The sequence below is a fragment of the Crocodylus siamensis genome, chromosome 1 (assembly GCF_052110815.1).
Source record: "Crocodylus siamensis isolate JL-2025a chromosome 1, ASM5211081v1, whole genome shotgun sequence".
Taxonomy (NCBI): domain Eukaryota; kingdom Metazoa; phylum Chordata; order Crocodylia; family Crocodylidae; genus Crocodylus; species Crocodylus siamensis.
Genome location: NC_143395.1, coordinates 203,862,098 through 203,882,120, shown reverse-complemented (window position 1 = coordinate 203,882,120; position 20,023 = coordinate 203,862,098). Strand labels below are relative to the sequence as shown.

General features: G+C 41.6%; 1 protein-coding gene across 1 annotated transcript in view; it reads right to left on the bottom strand.

Annotated features, from left to right (window-relative positions):
- HNRNPLL (heterogeneous nuclear ribonucleoprotein L like) overlaps window positions 1–20,023 on the bottom strand; it is a 46,134-nt gene that overhangs the window by 6,394 nt on the left and 19,717 nt on the right. The window contains exons 4-12 of the mRNA XM_090052954.1: window positions 17,322–17,407; window positions 13,911–14,007; window positions 13,742–13,814; window positions 9,956–10,027; window positions 5,294–5,511; window positions 4,649–4,770; window positions 3,723–3,924; window positions 2,574–2,631; window positions 2,374–2,472 (exon numbers count right to left, since the gene is read on the bottom strand). Coding sequence (XP_089909080.1) covers window positions 2,374–2,472; window positions 2,574–2,631; window positions 3,723–3,924; window positions 4,649–4,770; window positions 5,294–5,511; window positions 9,956–10,027; window positions 13,742–13,814; window positions 13,911–14,007; window positions 17,322–17,407 — 1,027 coding nt within the window. The remainder of the gene's footprint in view (window positions 1–2,373; window positions 2,473–2,573; window positions 2,632–3,722; window positions 3,925–4,648; window positions 4,771–5,293; window positions 5,512–9,955; window positions 10,028–13,741; window positions 13,815–13,910; window positions 14,008–17,321; window positions 17,408–20,023) is intronic.

Below are 20,023 nucleotides of genomic sequence, written 5' to 3'. Positions count from 1 at the left end.
TGCAAGGTGATGCACCTCGGGAGGAACAATCGGCACCATACCTACAGGTTAGGGAACTCCCCTCTTGTCAGCACGGAGGCGGAAAAGGATCTTGGGGTCATCATTGACTCCAAGATGAACATGGGTCAGCAGTGTGGGGAGGCAGTTAGGAAGGCTAACCGCACCTTGTCATGCATCCACAGATGCATCTCGAGCAGGTCCAAAGAGGTGATCCTTCCCCTCTATGCGGCACTGGTCAGGCTGCAGTTGGAGTACTGTGTCCAGTTCTGGACGCCACACTTCAAGAGGGATGTTGACAGCATGGAGAGGGTCCAGAGGAGGGCCACTTGTATGATCAGGGGACAGCAGGGCAGGCCCTATGAGGAGAGGCTATGGGACCTGAACCTGTTCAGCCTCCAAAAGAGAAGGCTGAGGCAGGATCTTGTGGCCTGTTATAAACTAGTCAGGGGGGACCAGCAGGCATTGGGGGAGTCACTGTTCCCCCGAGCACCGCCAGGAGTGACCAGGAATAACAGTCACAAGCTGGCAGAGGGTAGGTTTAGGTTAGATATCAGGAGGCGCTACTTCACGGTCAGGGCGGCTAGGGTCTGGAACCAACTTCCAAGAGAAGTGGTGCAGGCTCCTACCCTGGGGGTTTTTAAGAAGAGGTTAGATGAACATCTTGCTCGGGTCGTTTGACCCCAGTATTCTTTCCTGCCATGGCAGGGGGTCGGACTAGATGATCTGCTCAGGTCCCTTCCAACCCTAGAAACTATGAAACAATATACAAGAGTGAGACTTCATTTTAAGCTATTATATACAATCACCTCTATGCATACTACACAAAGACATGTAAACCAGGACAAAAATATATATTTTTAATCAGTGTTGTAGATGTTTGCTTTTTAGAATATAATTTGGTATTTTTCTGGCTGCAAGCTAGTAAAACCCCTTGCTGAAAGGAGTACTTCCAAAGGGAAAGGGAGGGAATTCTGGTGGCAAAAGTCAGGGGTTAGGAGGCAGGACTTCTGGGCACAAGATGGTGACCGGGGTGGGGCATCTGTCACAGGGTGGGGCTACCCAGGCAGCCCTCAACAGCTTGCTAAAACTCTCTAAGCTGCTGTCTACCCAAAATAATTGCCCACCCCTGTGATAGACTATTCTCTGTGGTTGCAGTGGACAGGACAAGGAGCAATGTCTTTAAATTACAACAAGGGAAGTTTAGGTTGGAGACTGGGATGAGCTTTCTAACAATAAAAGGTGATTAAACACTGGAGATTCTACTACCTCCCTTGTTCCATCCTTAGAATTAAGTGCAGATTAGACAGACACTTGGCAGAAATGGTTTGTACTGAAGTTTTTCAACCTCTAAACATTTAAAGTCATTCAATCTGGCAATATACAAGTTCCAGAAATATTCGAGAATATAGATGGATTTTATTTACCTCCTTTGAGGGTTCAAAAGAGCTTGTATGTCAACATACTTTAAATCCCATTTTTATAACAAGAAATTTCCTTTAGTCCTGTTTGACAGCACATCCATAATTCTGTGATGCATGCCAGACAGCTTTTCTGTCTGACGTGCTCCAAGGGCCTTGAAGCATGACAAAACAGCAAAGGTGGAGGCATTTGTGCCTGATGAAGCACTTCAAATATGACCCTCAGGGGAAAAAAAGGAACCTCTCTGAACCACTTCATTTTGAAGCGCTTCCTGAAATATCTGCACACTCCAGCAGACCACAATGATGGGTTGTTTGGTCCTCTAGCATTCCACAGCTCTCCCTCCCCCATATACAGGTGGGAAGCGGGGCAGGGCAGACAGCTAACAAGTATTCTTTCCTGTGCACTCAGCTGTCCTTAGGAAACTGGAGGCCAAAAGGCATGTAAGGATTCTTGCTTTCCAGCCCCTTGCTTGAAAGCACCACTTGAAAGCACATGCTGTCATGGCCACTCCAGGGTAGGGGATACTCATATCTGCATGGAAACAAAAGTACTTGGAATTGAAGCAGTTCAAATAAAGCTCTATCCAAACCCAAGGAATCTGAGCAGTGGCCCAACTCTTTCAGAGTTTCTCATCCCTATGTGGCTGTCATGACTTTTGTACTTGGATCCTAAACGGATCCCATTTTTTTCTGCCTTACTTTCACTGATGGAACTTTAAGGACCCATCATTGAGAAAGCTTTCTTCAAACAGAATGTGCATTGGGAAACCTTAAATCTTCTCACTGGGATTACTGGAATGTATTAGAAAAAAGCCATGCAAAAGAAAGTCACTTATTTTTAGCTGCAGATCCACAAAATTACACGTGTCCAACATTTTATATCCAAGACTCAACATGAAGGGGAAAAATTACTGTTTTACAAATGGTTAAAGTCTTAATTTAAATGACTTACTTGGGACTCTTATCTGGTAGTGATTAAGTACAGTGAGGGCTTCCACTGCATCTGTCTTGCATTCCCATTCCAACAGACCAGAGAGTGTCTTGGCAGAAGCTGTTGAAACAAATGAATTGGTATACTTCCCTCAGAGAACAGTTTGTTTAAAAAAAACCAAAAACCAATCTTTAAAAAAACCCCAATAAATATTTACTTACGTTTTGGATCAAATACTTTGTATTTGATAAAACTGAGAACTTCATGATCCTCACATAGCTGCCACAAAAATAAAAAAAGTGAAAACATGATTGAGCTAAACATTTAAATCCCTATTCCCAAACATTAAAAAGAAGACACTAATTAATAAAAAACCCTCTTATGACAGCAGGAATAAGCTTTTTAGTTGGTATTCTCTGCCTTAGTTTAAAGGAACTTCACACTAGAGAAAAATAAAGTTCTCTTCTTCTTGAAAGATAATAATCACTTGCTAACTTTAAAGGGTATTAGTAAATTGCCTGAGGAACAGGCTTGCAAAACAAAATGTGTTCAGTCTCCCAGTTTCCAGTGATATGCGAAAAACTGTTGTGGAAAAAACTATAGCAACCTTCTGTTAGAAACACTATGAGACAGAGATTGAATTTCTCTTCCACTGTATTTAGCACAAGAGGGGCCCAATTCTGGTGGGAAGCCTCTGAGCTGCACTAGAATTTTAATGATCTTAAGAGGTACAATACAATTTAAAATAAGCCACCAATAATATATAATATAAATATAACTAAATATAACATTTAAATTATAGCGGTCATACAATTTCACTATCTTGTGGAGAATGCTACAATGCAAACACCACAGACCAGGATTACAAAGACTGGAGATGCATATTATTCTTGTGAAGGACTGTAAGCTTTGAGAAGAATCAAGGAACCTATTTAAGCAACCATGAGAAAAAACAAGAAAAATCTCATATTAAATTCTCTATCATTTTTGCAAACTGTAGTTAGTCATGCTTTTATTCATCTCATTTCACCCACAGAGGACTACACAAACCACACTGACTGCATGGCCTCTTGCACTCTCTCTTTTTTTTTTTTTTTTTTTTTTTTTTTACTGTGAATACATCTATGTTTAGGAAAACAAGTACCTAAAGATCTTTTCACAGCTCGCCTGGACAGTTTTCCTGCAAAGGGAGCAATGCCAGACTATGCAAAAATAAAGTGGCCTCTTTTAGAACAGCATGTACCTGCCCCTGTTTCAAGCATCAATAGTGGCCAAATTACTGCATACTTTCCCCAGTTATTTCTTATTTAAAGTACAAGGCAAGACTACAGTACCCCAATTTAAATGAGTTACAGCAGCATGATTCCTACCTTGACAAAGGTTTCTTCAGTCACACACAGTGGGACATTATAGTAATGCAGCACACAAGAGGGGGGCTGAATTATGTTCTTGGATGCTTGGCCTGCACTGGTGAAGCGATTATTCTTACTCATGGCAAAATCCTTGTAACTACTTGTACCATCCTCCAACTCAAATATTTGACTGGGAACTACTGAGTGCTGCTTGGACACACTGGGATTTAAAGATACAAAGTTAAGAAAGACTGCATTCTAAATGAAACATTTAATTGTACATTTTGCACACAAACTACATAGACAAGGACAAAAGAAACGGTATTCACTTCTGAAAAGAGGAGTTAAGTTGAATTCGACCTTGGTTCCCATGTTTAACTGTGGAAGAAAGACAGCTAAACATGTTAATGGATATACTTTCATTAGCTAAGTTTCTGCATATCATTGTTCACACAGATTTCTGCTGTTAAAAAATCAACTATATTTGCACATACAGCTGATCAGCATAAAATCCTTACATTTAACATTCAACCACTTTTATTGATGTCATATTCTGCAGTTTTGTTAGCTAGTATTTAAAACAGCGGTGCTCAACTAATTTAGCCTCCTAGGCTAGGTGAGTGGCACAGGGACCAGTCCATGGGCTGGGTCCAATGCATGGGTTTGGCATGTGGGATCAGTTTACAGGTGCAGCCCTGCATGCCAGACCCCATATGTAGGGCTATATCATCCAACCTGCAGAACTCCCCATGGGTTCAGAAATTTGGCAGCAGGAGAGTGGTGGCAGTGTTAACAGCCACATCTCTCCAAGTGAGCTGCAGGTTAAGCATCACTGTGCTAAAGAATCTGAAAATTCTTTATAAAGTTTAAACAGCTGATTCATGTGCAGTTAAATTACATCCACCCCAAACATGAACCTTCAATGTGATAAATAGTATATTTACCAGACGTTAAGCCTCTTGCCAAATAACTTAACGTTATTAAGATGTGTGACAGCTCTTTCTACAGCATATTCATCACCCATTTCTACCAATGCTGTACCAGGAATAGTCTTCATAAATTTCACCTGAAAGAGTTCAGGAGTAAATGACAATGCAGCTCAAAGGATACCATTATTGTAAGAATTCTGCAAATTATAAGAAAAATATACTCTTTGCCAACTTTAACCACTATCAGTATCAATAACTATTTAGAAAATAAGCTGTTTGCACCCACTACACTTTAAATTAGACAGACTAAATTTAAGCACAGACTTGGAGAGACATGGGGGAAAAAAGGATGGAGTTCCCCTGGTAAGGCAAGGGAATATGGGAAGAAAAATGTTTTCTTTTATGGAGAGAGCAAACAGGTTGGGAAACAAGACTGCGTTGGTAGGACAGGCAGGCACACAATATCCCAGGTGAGAAGCAAGGGAGCAGGTAGGGTGGATTCCTTTTGAAATTTTGGGAGGTGGTCCGTTTTACTTACTTGATTTTATTCTGCTTTTGTAAGTTATTTTGTCTTTACTGTAAGCTGCTCTGAGCCTCTCTCAGGAAGGGCAGCACATGAATCTCATACATAAGCGAAGCTGCTAATAACACATGCCTTACCTTTTCAATATTTCCATACAAACAGAACAGGTTGAAGACCCTTGAACAGTTCATCTTTAACTGATGTAGCCCACTGACCATGACAACAGACCCAGAAGGATTGCCACCATGCATGTAAGATGAAGAAGCCTGAGGCAGTGGGTAAGCAACAAGCTCTGGTGTATCTCGAGATCCCATTCTGTACCGGCTGGGTAAAGGTAACAATGGACCATGTGATCCTACAGAAATGACAAGACGTTGTTAACTATAACTCTTATGAATTTAAAATGGATTGATGCTCAGATGCACATGGCTTGATCTAGAGAGGGATTTTAGTTTTCTAAGTATATTGTTCTTTTCCCCCAATTCAAACCAAGCCTTCTAATTTTTACAGTTTTTCTTCTCCCTGGTTGAGGTTTTAGTAGTATATATAGAGGCAGCTGCAGAGTAGCTCAAAATAAAGTCTTACTCTTTTGGGTGGGGGTGGGGGGGAAAGAGAATGTGGAGTGGATGGGTGTATTGGAGGGGTGAATTTGTGGGGGGGAAGAGGTGTGTTGCAGGCCTGACTGCATGCTAGATCCTGGGAGCCAGCCAGGGGTAGGGACAGAAGGTGTGCGCAGCAGAGCTCACCCAGATGGTGCGGGTGTGGTGTTGTGTGTGTCCTCCCCCACACCCCGAAATCTGGCCCATGGCCATGGCTGCCCCCACAGTACTCTGCATGGGGCCAAACCCCACCCACTTCCACCTGGGGCAGCCTGCACCATGCTCCTGCCTACATGGTCCTGGCCAGGACGCACAGCTTCTTTCATGGCTCCTCCTCCTCCCCCTGCTGCACCACTCCAGTGTGGGGGTGTGCTGGGCACCACACACCCAGCCAAGTGAGAGGGAAGCTGCAGCCAGGCAGCCCCTGCACCAGCACACAAGGCTCCAGCTCCAGGTCCCTTCCTCCTACCCACCATGACATGCAGCCACTTGTGAGTGAAAGGAAGCCATGCTGGGAATCTGCATCTGCTGGCCAGGGCTGGGGCAGTGCCATCAGCAGGCATGGGGCACGTGCAGGTGGGAACACAGCGCAAGCTGTCCCAGGCAGGGCTCACCGCATGCGGAGCACCATGGGGCAGATACAAATCAACTGGTGAGCCAGATCTGGCCCACAGACTTTATTTTGCCCACCCCTGCCATAATGGAAAAACCAAAGTCAAACTCTAGAAGGGAGTTTAATAGTCTAGAGGTAGTGCAATTTTGTTTGAGGAGCTGTAGAAGACTGGTAAAGGAAGGCAGTATTCTTGAGTTAGCTCATAGAAAGCATGTGTTCAAGGGTCAACATTAATACACAGCTCCAGGTGACCTCATTTTCCACTGCCAGTAAAAGTGACATTTATTAGGAAGCAAAGTGACAGCTGTCACAAGGGTTAAACTTCATAAGTCACAGTTTAGTTGCTCAGCAAGTGCTGAGTCAAATAATGCTTTCACAAGAGTTGTTAAAAACACTTCAGTCAATAGTCATTCATTTATCTAGCTAGAGCTTTAAAAAAAACAACCCCGGTATTTCCCAAAATGCTATGGGGAGGATCCTCCATTCTCATGAGGCCAAGAATAATGTTGATCAGTGATGCTCGACATTCTGGCCTCAAGGGCCAGATATGCGATATAGGGGTCGGTCCACGGGTGCAACCAGGTGTGCCAGCATGAACCCATGCCAGTGCAATCTAGTGTGCAGGGCCATGTCACCCAGCCCATGGGGCTCCCCACAGGTCCAGAAATTTGGCAGCAGATGAGTGCCAAGCAGTGCTGACACTACACACCGACCGCTAGATTTCCAGATATATGTGGAGACCCACATGCTGGATAAACACAACTCTGCAGGCTACATCTGGCCTGCATATCAGATTGAGTACCACAGACCTAGGCTTAGGGGCCCTTACTTGGAGGGAGAAAGGACAGCACAGATGTCCCCTGAAGCAAAGCTATCTACCAGGGAGTAAGCTGCCAGGAGAAAGCCCAGATAGGGGGTACAGGACTGCCTATAGCTACTTGGAACTGCTGCCTGGCAACAGGCAAACAGGGTAAAGCTCCAGACAGGTAGGAAGCTAAGCTTCAGTCCTAAGCCAAATGTAGCAGAGGAGAACAGATTACTCACTGAGTAGATGGGCCGTATCTCAGGTTGATCAGGAACACCTGAAAAAAGGGGTAGAGCCCCAGGAGACAAGCTGAGCTCCTAAATCAGAGTGGGCAGGAGAGAAGCCCCTGGGGAGTAATGCTATCAGAAACAGACCCAGAGGCATCCAAAGCACCAGAGAGCTGGAAGCAGACAACTAAGAGGGGAGTATGAATTGTTGTGGGACAGTGCCCAAGGGTAGAGTGTAGGTTTCAGCTGGAAGCAGTTTGCTTATGTTTCTGTATCCATTCTGACTGAAAGTTTGGGCGTGGTGGAGGCCACAAGTGGGGTGCCTGTGCAGCACCCTATGGTACAGGAGGTTAAGGTCAAGAGAGAGTCCTGTAAGGGTCTAGGATGGGGTGGGCTGTACAGAGCTGCCTAGGGCTAAAGCTGAGTAGCTAGAGCCTGCAGACAGTAACTCTGCAAGAGTTATAGACTCATGGGGCTGAACTGAATATAAGGCTAGGGGCTCAGAGCACAAGAGGACAGGGTCAGAGGGCCCAGTGTAAAAGGAGACAAGGCCAAGGAGACCCCATGAAAAGAATTCAAGTTACAACTCTGTGAGGCATGGACATGGCTATGGGGGTGGCCAGAGGCCACAATTGTTGCCCCTAAAATAAACTTGTGCTCTAAGCGGTTCTTGACCTTTTCTGTGCCAGGACCCACTTGTAAACAGCAATGTCCAGTCCCAACCCTGTGCCCCTCACTCCTGACCCGCTGCTCCCTACCCCCAGGGCCCAGCCCTCAAATATGTAGGGGCAGGGGATGGGTGTGTGGGGCATGGAGGGCTCCAAGTAGCCACTAGCAGACTGGAACTCTGGCAGCCTGCAAGGGAAAAGCCATGGTTTCCCACATTTTTCTCCTTTAAAGAGCCATTTTTAAAGTTTGTTCATGACCCTTTCGTATATTCTTGCAATCAACTTTTGGTTCATGACTCACAGGTTGCCCTAAGGCATGTATAGGACTAGGAAGGCCATAATTTAGTGCCTGAAGGCAAAAGCGGTGTCAGCATAGATTCACGCATGTACAGTTGGAAGGGACCTAAGTAGATGATCAAGTCCGATCCCCTGCCATAGGCAGGAGAGAATACTGGGCTCATATGACCCCAGCTAGGTCATTGTCAAGCCTCCTCTTAAAGACCCCCAAGGTAGGAGCCAGCACCACTTCCCTTGGAAGCTGGTTCCAGATCCTAGCCACCCTGGCTGTGAAACAGGATCAAGGAGTAGTAGAGATCTTGTTAATGAGCAAGCTGAGGTAAACTGAAGCTCACTCTAGGACCCTGAGGCAGCCTACAATGCCTCAAGGCATGGCAGGTGAGGCAGAAAAGGGACAGGAGAAGCCAGAATGGGACAGGAGATGTTTTGCCAGCAGGGGAGGGCCACAGCCACTCTCGTAAACAGTTCTGTTGCAGGCTCATCAAGAAAAGTAACAAAAGGAGGAAGAAAAAGGAGACCTATAGTGCTACCCATGAAAAACAGCTTCCATTGCAAGGGGGGAAAAGAAACTCACCTGGAGTTTGATGAGACATTAGAGGAAAAAAGGGACACATGGTTAAGAGCAAACTGAAATATTTTGAATTCTCAAGGCCTGAAGGCCTCCAAGAGAAAATAAACCATCTGGCAGACCTGAAGAATGGTGATGCAATACCCAAAAGCTTGTCTAAGTCTACTCCAACCATGCACTGGGCCACTAAAAAGATAAATCACCCACAAGAACTTTTGCCTCTGGCAGAAAATAAAGTTATACAATGTTCATCAACTTTTTACTTATACTTTATCTGGCAAAAGAAGCAGTAACCAACAAACGTTGGTTTCTGAAGGTCAAAATGACTAATACATATATGCAAATTAAACTTTTATAAAAGAAATATAGGAAGTCACATTAAAATCTCAGCCCCTAAGCCTCTCTGCATTTCATACACACTGTACATCTCAAATTACAGACGAGTATTTGCACAAACAGGCTCAGGTCATTGCAATAATTCCAAAACGTCTCGCCTACATAGTAACATATTGCCAAACTCAGACACATTAGGAAGAAGAGCACCAGGGATATTACAAGGGAAAAGTGAAAGAACTAGCTGCATTAAATACAGAAGTTCAATAGTTTTCTGAAACCAATCAGTGTAACAAATACTCTACATATTGCCAAGTTTCTTTCATGCTGAGCTGCATTGTTAAGAAGAAAGAAACCTTTCTGGTATAGATACATATCCTCTAGTCATTGCCTAGGATGATGACAGTTTACAGATGATACCATCTGAAGCAGTAACTGAACCAGTGGAACAAGACTGTATAATTTAAAGAAAAATGTTATTAGTGTTATAGACCCCCATAGGTTTCATAACATCATGAACATCTTTAACTTATGGACTGACAGTAGCAAGTGTAGCACTACACTAAACTATAGAAGCTGTCTACCATTATGTGTTCCCAATGCTTTTCTATGTAACCTAGAAAAAACTGTAACTCCACCATATAAAAAAAAGTGAAAAGCCACAGACCACTTGTCATTCTGTTACTTACCATAGCCATCATGTCTAAATGATGAAGGGTGTTCTCCCAAAATAGCTTGCCTCTGGCGGCCCTTCCCTCTGTCTAAGATATGGGGGTGGAAAAAAGTAGTTTTACCAAGTGCACACCTGAATTTTCAAATCAGGATATTTATAATTTCATCTAAAAGGTGAAAATATAAACTTGATATCTGGTTAACTTTAAAAAAAAAAAAAAAAAAAAAATCAGTTTTTAAGGCCAGATGTAAATCATAGAATGAAGTTAAGAGGTTGTCACTTGAATAACAAAATTCACTTAATGTTGAGATTTTTGACAAAAGAGAATGTGCAATTTAAATCTATAGGAATACTTGATAATGTTCTGCAATTGACATCACAAAATATTACAGATAGCACCAGAGAGTAGGATTTACCTATGCATGTCTTAAAACAAGTTTTAAAAGCAGTACTTGTGAAAGACAGTACCTGAATCATACTATTAGCTTCAACAGCAACACATTTTCAAAGTGGGCTTCTTTCAAGAAGTTTCAGCATAAGCCAACAACAACCTGTATTACATGGTTTCACAATCAGTAAACAGAGAGCATTACATTTGTGTACATATATTTACATGAACACCTATTGATTTATGGGAATGCTGAAAGGACTGTACATTACTGCATTATTCATGATGCATGACATTATTTTCAATTACAATGCAATGTTACTGAATAAAATCTTCAATAACGGACAATCCTTTGAGAAAACCCTGTTTTAGATCGTGTAAAGTTAACCAAGGGATCAACATGACTGGATGAAAGCAGTGCAATGTTTCCAAAAGGTAGAGTTCTACTTAATTTTCTTAGCATTCCCAGAAAAAAAAATATGAACTTTCGAGTTTTCTTGGTAAGTGAAAGTAGAACATTTCTCACCCATTTTGGTTAATAAATTAGTCCTTGATGCACCACATTCTAAAAGTGTGATAAAATATTGATCAGTTTGTTATAATTAGTACAAATACTTAAGCATGATTGATCTCTACCCCAATGCCCGAGAAGTTTTTCCCAAGCAGTTTGAACTCCTGAGCTTAACACTCTGCGACAGTAATCAGTGGAAAATGAGAAATGGATGCATCTTTCTGCCAAAAATGTTGAGGATAGCTTTGAGGCTAGATGATTATGCTGCAAAGAGCCTAAGGCAGACAGCAGTGCTCCTAGAACACTTGGATTCAGAGAGACAAGACTATTTTTTTTATTTCATATGAAGTAAAATTGCCCAAGTTATGTTAATTCTGCCTCTTGGGGATTTTACTTTTAAAACAAACAAACAAAAAACCCTCAAAAAACCCAACAACAACAAAACCCCTACCATTCACTAGCAGTCCAAAGCTTCCTCACTACTCATTTTAACTATTTATTACATGGTATAAAGTATACAGACAAGAAATTAAGTCACTTTCATAGTTCTTTCAGAAAACTGGGTTTAAAATTCTATCCTGTGGATCTATTTTATCTATTTGCTTGAACCTGTAAAGATGGAGTGGCCGGCCAGCTGTTAGACAGCTCTAAGATATATCTTGAGAACCTTGTCTCAAAGCAAATGGCACATGAAAGGGTACACTCCTTTGGTAACCAGAGGAAGCCAACATATTTCCACAACGAAAAAAAAAAGACAGTTTACATGCTACCTATAAATACATTTCCCTCGTATCTGCACACATTCCTTAGAAAGCCTGCGTAGGTCGAGGAATGCTTTTGGGAGAGGAGAGACAGTGAGAGCATGCATGTGCACACAGTTTGTAACTATGGAGGCCTGGAAATATTTAAGCTCCTGAGAATTAACTGAAAAAAATGCATTTCTTTTGCACTCCATGAAGGATGCATGTTAAGCCATGGGCAGGCTTATATTAAATGTGAAAAGCAAGTACTTGGATCAGAGCTCAGTTTTATTTGTGCACAGTAAATGCATTGTGTATGCTTCACTGGATAAAAACTATTTCAGGGAGGTATAACTCAACTATTCATTGTTTTTTGATCAAAGATAGTGTGCGACACAGACATAACACCACCATTACAAGGCTAGCTGAAAAGTATATATCTGGTATGAAGTGATGTAATAAATCACAAAAACGAGAGAAACAGGTTCCAGCAACTCAGCTCAGAGAAAAACAAGCAAACAGCAGATCAGTGAATTTTGGGGTAAAGTAAAGCAACCTTAACATGTGAAATGTTTCCCTAGTAAAGGAGAGTAAGAAACGAGAAATGTGTAGTCTCTGAACCTCTATTTTTTGTAAGCCAAATCACTTCACGTGAAAGTTTTCATATTGCTTTAAATAGGTAAAATTTGTAATGGTTAAGAAACCAATAGTGCAATTAGTTTTGTTGGTCCTCCCCATGCCCCTTTCAGATTCAATGCTTTTAAGTTACTGACGACTTCAATTTTATTTGCATTAAGCAGCCAGGAAATTGAGTAAATTTTTGAATTTCAATTCAAATAGTGAGATTCTACCAGCTGCCAACCAGTTCTGTAGCTCCCTTGTTAACCTTTTACAAGAACTTAACTCTGAAAATCCAAAACCTGTATTTTCAATTATACAACAATTTTACAAACTCAGAATTTCTAAAGTTAACTTTGAAGCATATCTCAGAATGAAGTCAAAACCCTCACCTTCATGTAAGAGTCTGAAGATACTCTACCTTAAATTGGACATGCTAAGTTTCTACCTCCATGTTATACATATCTAATTTCTAAAATTACATTATATAGAAAAAAAATATTAAAACACAAGTCACTGAACAGTTACAAAAAAAATTGAAACACTTTACAGAAGTCAGGCTACACAGCAGTTTGTCTTTTACATTTTAGGCATAATTTTCACTTGTAAGACTTATGCTCTGACTAATTTTCACATGCAAGAATCCAAGAGACAAGTTACATGTGCACCAAGTGTGCAACTCCCTATTCCAAATATTTAAATATAGCTGAGGGGTCTTATTTGATAGCGTATTGATCAATCCCAATTTTCTATACATGTTATTCCTCCAGTTTACTTACTTGAGACAATATTTACACTGTAGAGACTGAATGTGCTGTTCTTTTAAATACAACAAGTCATAAGAAGATTACAACATTGTAGATGAGATCAACAGGAGTTGGGAATTTTCCATTTTATGGAGGTTCTTAAATTCTGCAGTTGTAATTCTAGGGTTAAGATCAGTATACATACACACTTGAACAGAAATGGGTACAGTCTATCATGGTATTTATTCATCCCATGCAAATCTGAAGTACTGTAAGTGTCCTCCTTTAAAAACTTGTGGTGGTGATGCATGCAGTATGCAGACAAAGTGAGTTGCAAGTCTGAGATTTTCAGAGGGCTTTTGCTGATGCCGATGTGGTGCATGATGAAGTGTAGAGTCAGCCTGCTGAAGTCCTCTATCCTTCTTAATGCCTTGTCCAACATAAGGGAAAAAGTCCTTTCCAAAGAGAAGCAGTGTGCAAGTTTGTAGTTTGTAAGGAATAGTCTGTATCAGTTTCCTCCCCTCCAAAGAGAGAGAGCTGCTTGGAGAAATGCAAGTCCTTGAACTGCAAACGTGCTTGCATGTGTGGGCTCCTTGTTGAACTAAATAGCTCAAATATACACCAGTAGGGGGCACTAATGTTCAGTGTTATTTCCTGGATTACAGGTTGGCCTCTGCAACACAGCCTTCACCAGCAATGGCTTGTTTGAAAGGACTACTGTATTAAACAACCTAACCATGTATACAGTACAGTATTTAACACAGTTAACCACTTACAGCTATAATATATAAAAACCTACCTCTTCTGCCAAGATACGGTTTAGTGTAGTCCCAACTATCATTGTCGTTTCTAATGACATTAAGTCGAGTTGGCTGTTTAAACAGAGTAAAATTAAAACAAACAAAGGTGAGACTGGAGCTTACGCATTTTGCTAGTAAAGTTATTACTAGAGAAGATCTGAGCATTACCCTTGCATATTCGATTTTTAAAGTACAGCATCCTGCATATATATCTGCTCCATTGAGTGCTGCCTTAGCCTTCTGGGCACAGAGAACAGATTCAAATGTATATCGTGTTAAGGATTTTTAAAAAAATGTTTAAGTAAAGATTCCTCCCCCTCAAAAGAGACAATTTAAGATGTTTTAGAATAACCTACACATACCTTACCAGGAATGAGGTATCTAAAAAGGTTGACCTGTTTAGTACTAAAGAAAAGCTTTGGCTGTCCACATTCTCAACATCAGCCTAAGCCACATCTTGTCTACTTCTGAAGTGTACCGAGTTTGGGATGAGATTTCTAACACTTTAAATAGACTCATTCTACTTATGGCTAATACAAGTACAATAAAAGCCTCAGTTTATTTCTACAAGTTTCCATGTGCTTACTTAACTTTAAAAAGGCAGACACACTACAGTTCAGAGTGAATCTGGAAGGGCCATTTCAGCGAAATTTTATCAGCACATGTAACAAGTTATTGACAAGTTCAGTAAATGACTGTAATGTCAGTAGAAAAAGGCTTAAAAATGGACTGCTGAAAAAAAGCAGAGGCCAGTATCTTCCCTTAGTACTTTGAATGCAGGTAATAAAAGGTTGGGACAGTGGAGTCATAAATTCAGTTACTTTTTGCAAGAAACTAGGACACAGGAAGGAGAGATTAAATAGGACTTCCTTTCCGAGACAAGAATTCCATCACTAAATCAGGAAAAAGGGAACTTAAGGAATTTTACAAGCAAAACACCTAAACAGGACAGTCTAGGTGGCAGGTGCTGCAACTGGGGCATTACTGAGCTTAAATTAATTCCATTGCCTGGAAATGCAGATGAGCTTACAAGAGATGGTCTTGTGGTGTTTCAGGCTACTATTGTTTTCCCACAAAAAACTACAGTTCTCAGGAGCTAAATACAAAAGCATGTGAACAGCCTGCATACTCCCAGTGCACGATTCACAATCCTCCTGTATTTAGTGATATGCAGTGCTAGGTTACCTAGTCGGCCTGTGCAAAATTTCAGCAGCTTTTTTGTTTTGGAGGTATTTGGGGCCATTTCGGCACCCGAAACACCGAATCTGAATCAAAACAAGACTCAGAAACATCTTCAAAACGAAAACAGGCATCCAAAACATTTCAGTTTCAGAGCTGGGCTTGCAGGGAAACAGCCATACACTGCTGCCCTGCTGTGCAACTCAGCACTGCAGGGAGTAGAAATCCAAACTGGGGGTATCCTCACCGCGGCTGCCTGCCCCGTGCTGCCCCAGCAACGCAGCGCTGCACAGGGCAGGCAGCAGTGGCGAGGAGACCCCCAGTGCAGATCTCTGCTCCTTGAAGAGTCAAATCATGCAGCAGGGACCAGCAGACTTGCTCACCACTCTAGGTTGCTTCCCTGCCCTGTGACCCAGCATGACAGGGATCAGAGATCCACATAGGGGTCTCCTCACCCGCACAGAGGGCAGCAGCCCTTCCCCATCCCAAGATAAGGCACCCACAGCCCTGTCCTGCTCCCCACTGGGTCCCTGCAGTCCCCAGCCCCAGGCCCCGCCTCACTGGGTAGGGTTGTGCAAAGCTTCCCTTGCAGCTTGTTTAAAACAAATTCAGGGGGGCTGAATATCTGAAACAAATCTGGCCGAACCAAAACAGGACAGTGATCCAAAACACTGAAACAAATCACTGTCCTCCAAAATGGCTGAATCCAAAACCGAATTGAAACACAGTCATTTTGCACAGCCCTGTAACGCCTAGATTCATCAGCACTCTACTCCGGGAGACATTCTAATGAAGGATTTTACCAAATGAATCATTAAAAAGTTCTATACAGTTTTCCTTGTGTGTTGTTATATTAACTGCATCTTTGTGGAGAAGTGTAATGTACTGAAAATGTGCACTTGCCCTGCAGAACTTACTACATGCAACAGAAAGATTTACTCATCAGAGCTTCTAGCAAGTATAGGAAGTATCTCCTGTGCTTGCAAAACTGTGTTAGCTAAATACTGCTGCAAAAACAAGCAGCATTGAAACAGATGGTAATAGTAAAATCATCATCACTGGGTTTCAGAGTTACAGCTACATACACCTGAAATGTGCAGCAAAGGCAAAGACACCCTCAAAGCTACTGTTTCAGACTACTTGCTTACACACAAATTGTACTTAATGTCCTCTGCAACTGCACGTTAAAAATTTGCTTTAAATAGTGGAATGTTGCAGAATTTAAGCAAACAGAAAAGCGCTGGGCAAAACTTGCAGCCACAATAATGGAGAAAAAAAAACCACTTACAGTATTGCTCATCTTTAACATAGAGTTGCAGGCTGTAGAAGATACCTTATCCAGCAGTGAGCTACCTAATCCAATTAACGTTGGTTATCATAAACATGCAATAATTTTGTGTAGCAAAATAAACCATTCCCTGTTGGGGTGCATAGTCTTCAAAGTCAAACTTCTGTACTAAAGACAAACAGCAGCAACTAGTTCCTTGTTTTGGTGTTAAGTACAGCTTGTATCCCTGGCAAGTTACTGAAGCAACCCTCGGTTTAGTTCTCCATGCACACAGCCCAAGAACACCAACAGACTGGTAATATCTGTGGTCCTCTGAAAGGCACATTAAGAGACAGAGACCAAACTTTGTGCCAGACATTTCATTCTTATGCCAAGAAGCAGAAACAGGGCAGTGGGGGAAGAAATCAGCCTCCATAGACAAGATTGCTAGAATGCTATAAAGGTTCAGTCATACTGGACTTTGGACTTTGATATGTACCATAATCCATTAACTATTCTCAGTCACAGCTGTTTCTTTCACTTAAATTCACAGCGGCAAGTAGTATAGTAAGTGGTGAGCTAACACTGAGAAAAGAATGTTTCTTCTCCGCAAGGATAAGCATAGAATTTTATACAAGCAACAACTGAAAGAGAGAAATGCCTCTTTAAAAAGGTACTGTCAACTAGACCAGTGCTGTAACAGTTAAATCATTTCCAACAAGTGCCCCAGAACATTCTTACCAATGCTGAGTTTGTAACTAAACGTTAAAAAAAAAAACAACTTACCTTTCGTATGCAACACCCCTAAAAACAGCAGAAACTATTCAAATGCTTGTATGCTTGGCAGCAATATCTGCACAAATAGGAAAGTGATTTAATCTTTCATTCCAATAATTTTAGGGGTTTCTTTTAACAAGTTATATAACATTCCTGACAAAAAGTTCTACTGGAAGCAGTCCTTCACAAAACATTTAGGCACAAGTTCATTTGCAGCATGCTTTGGAAGCAACAGTGCCTTGCTTTTGAATGATAAGATATTTGAAGCTGAAGAATAAACTGAAACCTTCCTAAATATTCTCGTATTTAAATGACATCTGTAGCAGAGTACATGCAAAGTATTAATAAAAGGATATTCAACCATTGCTTGTATTCCATTTCTCTTGAATATAACAATACGTTGCACTTTCCCAACAGGGTTGCACACTGTATATAAGACATCCTATTTAAAAAAAGAGAGAGAGAGAGAGAGAGAAAGAGAGAGAGAGTGTTGAAATGTAAATACACTATCTTCAGATTAAATTTCATGGTGTCAAAATTTAAAATTCAAATAAGATTTTTTTTTTCCTCACTCAGAACATTCACTGATGTTGAATGTTCATCCGGAGGTTAGGAATTACCCTTAAGTAACTGTATCATAATTAACTATCAAACCTCTTCACAGAAAACAGATAATTCCTAATGTAAGCAAATCCCTTCAGCGGAGTTAAATTACCCAACCAATGAGTTTATGAACTGAAACCGAACAGACTTCACCTGAGAACGTGGCTCCGCTAGAACATAAAGAAGAAATCTTAATATATGCATCAAAAACAAAGTCATTACAGGTGGTTCTCCTGTCCCTTCAATGAATACAGATATAGCAAGAAAGTGTTTTTGTAGTGCATGAAATTCAAAGCTGAAATCATAATTTATGAAAGCACCATTTTCAAAGTTGCAATCCAGGCAATCCCTCTAAAACAGGGGCAGGCAATTATTTTGGACAGAGAGCCACCTACTGAGTTTCAGCAAGCCATCAAGGGCCACATGACAGGCAGCCCAGGGCAGATTAATATTAATTTTCTAAATTTTTTAGGGGCCCCAGAGGCTGGAGAGAATGGCCTGGCAGGCCGCATTTTGCCCACCCCTGCTCTAAAATGTACATGAAGAACCCTCAAGACACCATAACACATGGCTACATTGCATTAAGGATATACTTGTAATGAAGTAGTTCTTTATTTTGCTCACTTTAAGTATCAAAACTCATACATATGGTCATACACATGGGTGAAACATCACCAAGGGACCAGGAAAAGGAAGGAGGGAAAAAATCTCTTCTTTCATTTATCAAAACGATCTGTTCTTAGACATGTTGGTCCAGATCTAAGGCCCTTTTTTAAAAAAGTTAAATCACTGGCAGGTGAAAGAAAGTAACCTAATATTTACCAACAGGCACAAAGCTGCTTAACTGAGATCAGGGATGGGCAATTATTGCAGCTAGAGGGCTGCTTAACAAGTTTGGGTGAAGAGTCAAGCACCACAAGGGTAGTCCCAACTCTTGACAGGTTCCCTCACCCCTGGTTACCATCCTGGGACCAGAAGTCCCACTCCCTATCCCCTGACTTTTGCCACTGGATGTCTCTCCCCTTGCCCAGGAAGCACTACTTTGGGGGAGGGGTTGTTTGTAAATTGTAGGGGGAGGGTAGGGGGCATAGTGTATGTGTGGTTGGGGGGAGTATTTGGTTGGGGGGGGGGGAGGGGTTACTAGTACAGTTCCTGCCAGCTGACAGCAGATCAGGAGCCCCTCTTCTCCTCCCCCAGCTAGAACCTCAGGGCAGTCCCAATCCTGCCAAAAAAATTAATCAGCTAATCAGGACTGCTCCCAGGCTCTAGCACTGGGACAATCATGATCAGCTAATCATTGGCAGACTGGGACTGCCCTGGGATCCAACCCCTGGGGCAATCCATCAACTGATCAACAGCTAGCTCTGGGGACCACAATGGGGCTTGAACTGGCCCCAGGGATCCCTGGAACCAGCCTACAGTCAGGCACCCAGCTTGTAACTAGCTGGTGCAGGGGGAGCACAGGATCATAATCCAGGGCTCCCCCTGTACCAGCAATATGGGACAATTGGAATCTGATCTGTGATTCCACAATCACGGGTCAGATCCCATTTGGTCTTCAAATAGTATCTGTCAGAGACCTAAGAGTCCTATAGATGACTATTCCTGCACAAATACTTTTCAAAATATACTTCCACTTCCCCCAGCTACAGAGAATTCTAGTGAAATGTAATCATACGCTCTTTCTTCTACTTAGTCAGAATTAAACAGATCTACCTTCTGCTGAAGAATATGACTGCAAACTAAAGGTAAGGAAACATGTTACAACAAACCAGAGGTAATTTTAGGTTCTTTCATAGAATGTCCTTAAACAACAATTTTCTTAACTTCTGAAAAGTTTTTTATTTATTTTATAGAGTGGTAGAAGCAGTCTACAGGAAGCATTCAATTTTGTTACTTAAAACTGAGTTGTCTTGGTTAGTTATGACTTTTCACAACAATGGCTGTTTGTGTTTTCTGACTATAATTTAGATTTCCTTCAAATTATATGAAGTTTTACTTCATCAGAAGCAGCAGATTGTCTCAAACAAAGCCTGCACTGATATACAAAGGAAATCCTTAAATTTTCTACATTCCTAAATAGATTAGAAATGTTGCTTTAATGCTTATTGGCTATATACCAAGTTTAAGTTTTTCTTAATTAATTAAGAAAAGTTTGCATTCGGCCATAATAGGGAGTCAGATCTTTGTCCAGTTACAGGTCTTGCAAAAGATTTTGGGAACATTAGTCATTTTAACCTCCTTTACTGATCAGCAGGGATCCGAGTTTTCTGTTTTCTACAGAAAAACCAAGAAAACTACGGATTTCTCATTTTTAATCAGACAAACCCGCAGATTTCCCCCTTTTGCAAAGAGCTCTTCAGACCCTCTGAGTTCCAGCCTACAAGAGCCGTCTGCAAAAGGGGTGGGGAAACCCTTAACCCTGCCTTGAGGAAAAGGGAGAGGGAGAAGGGTG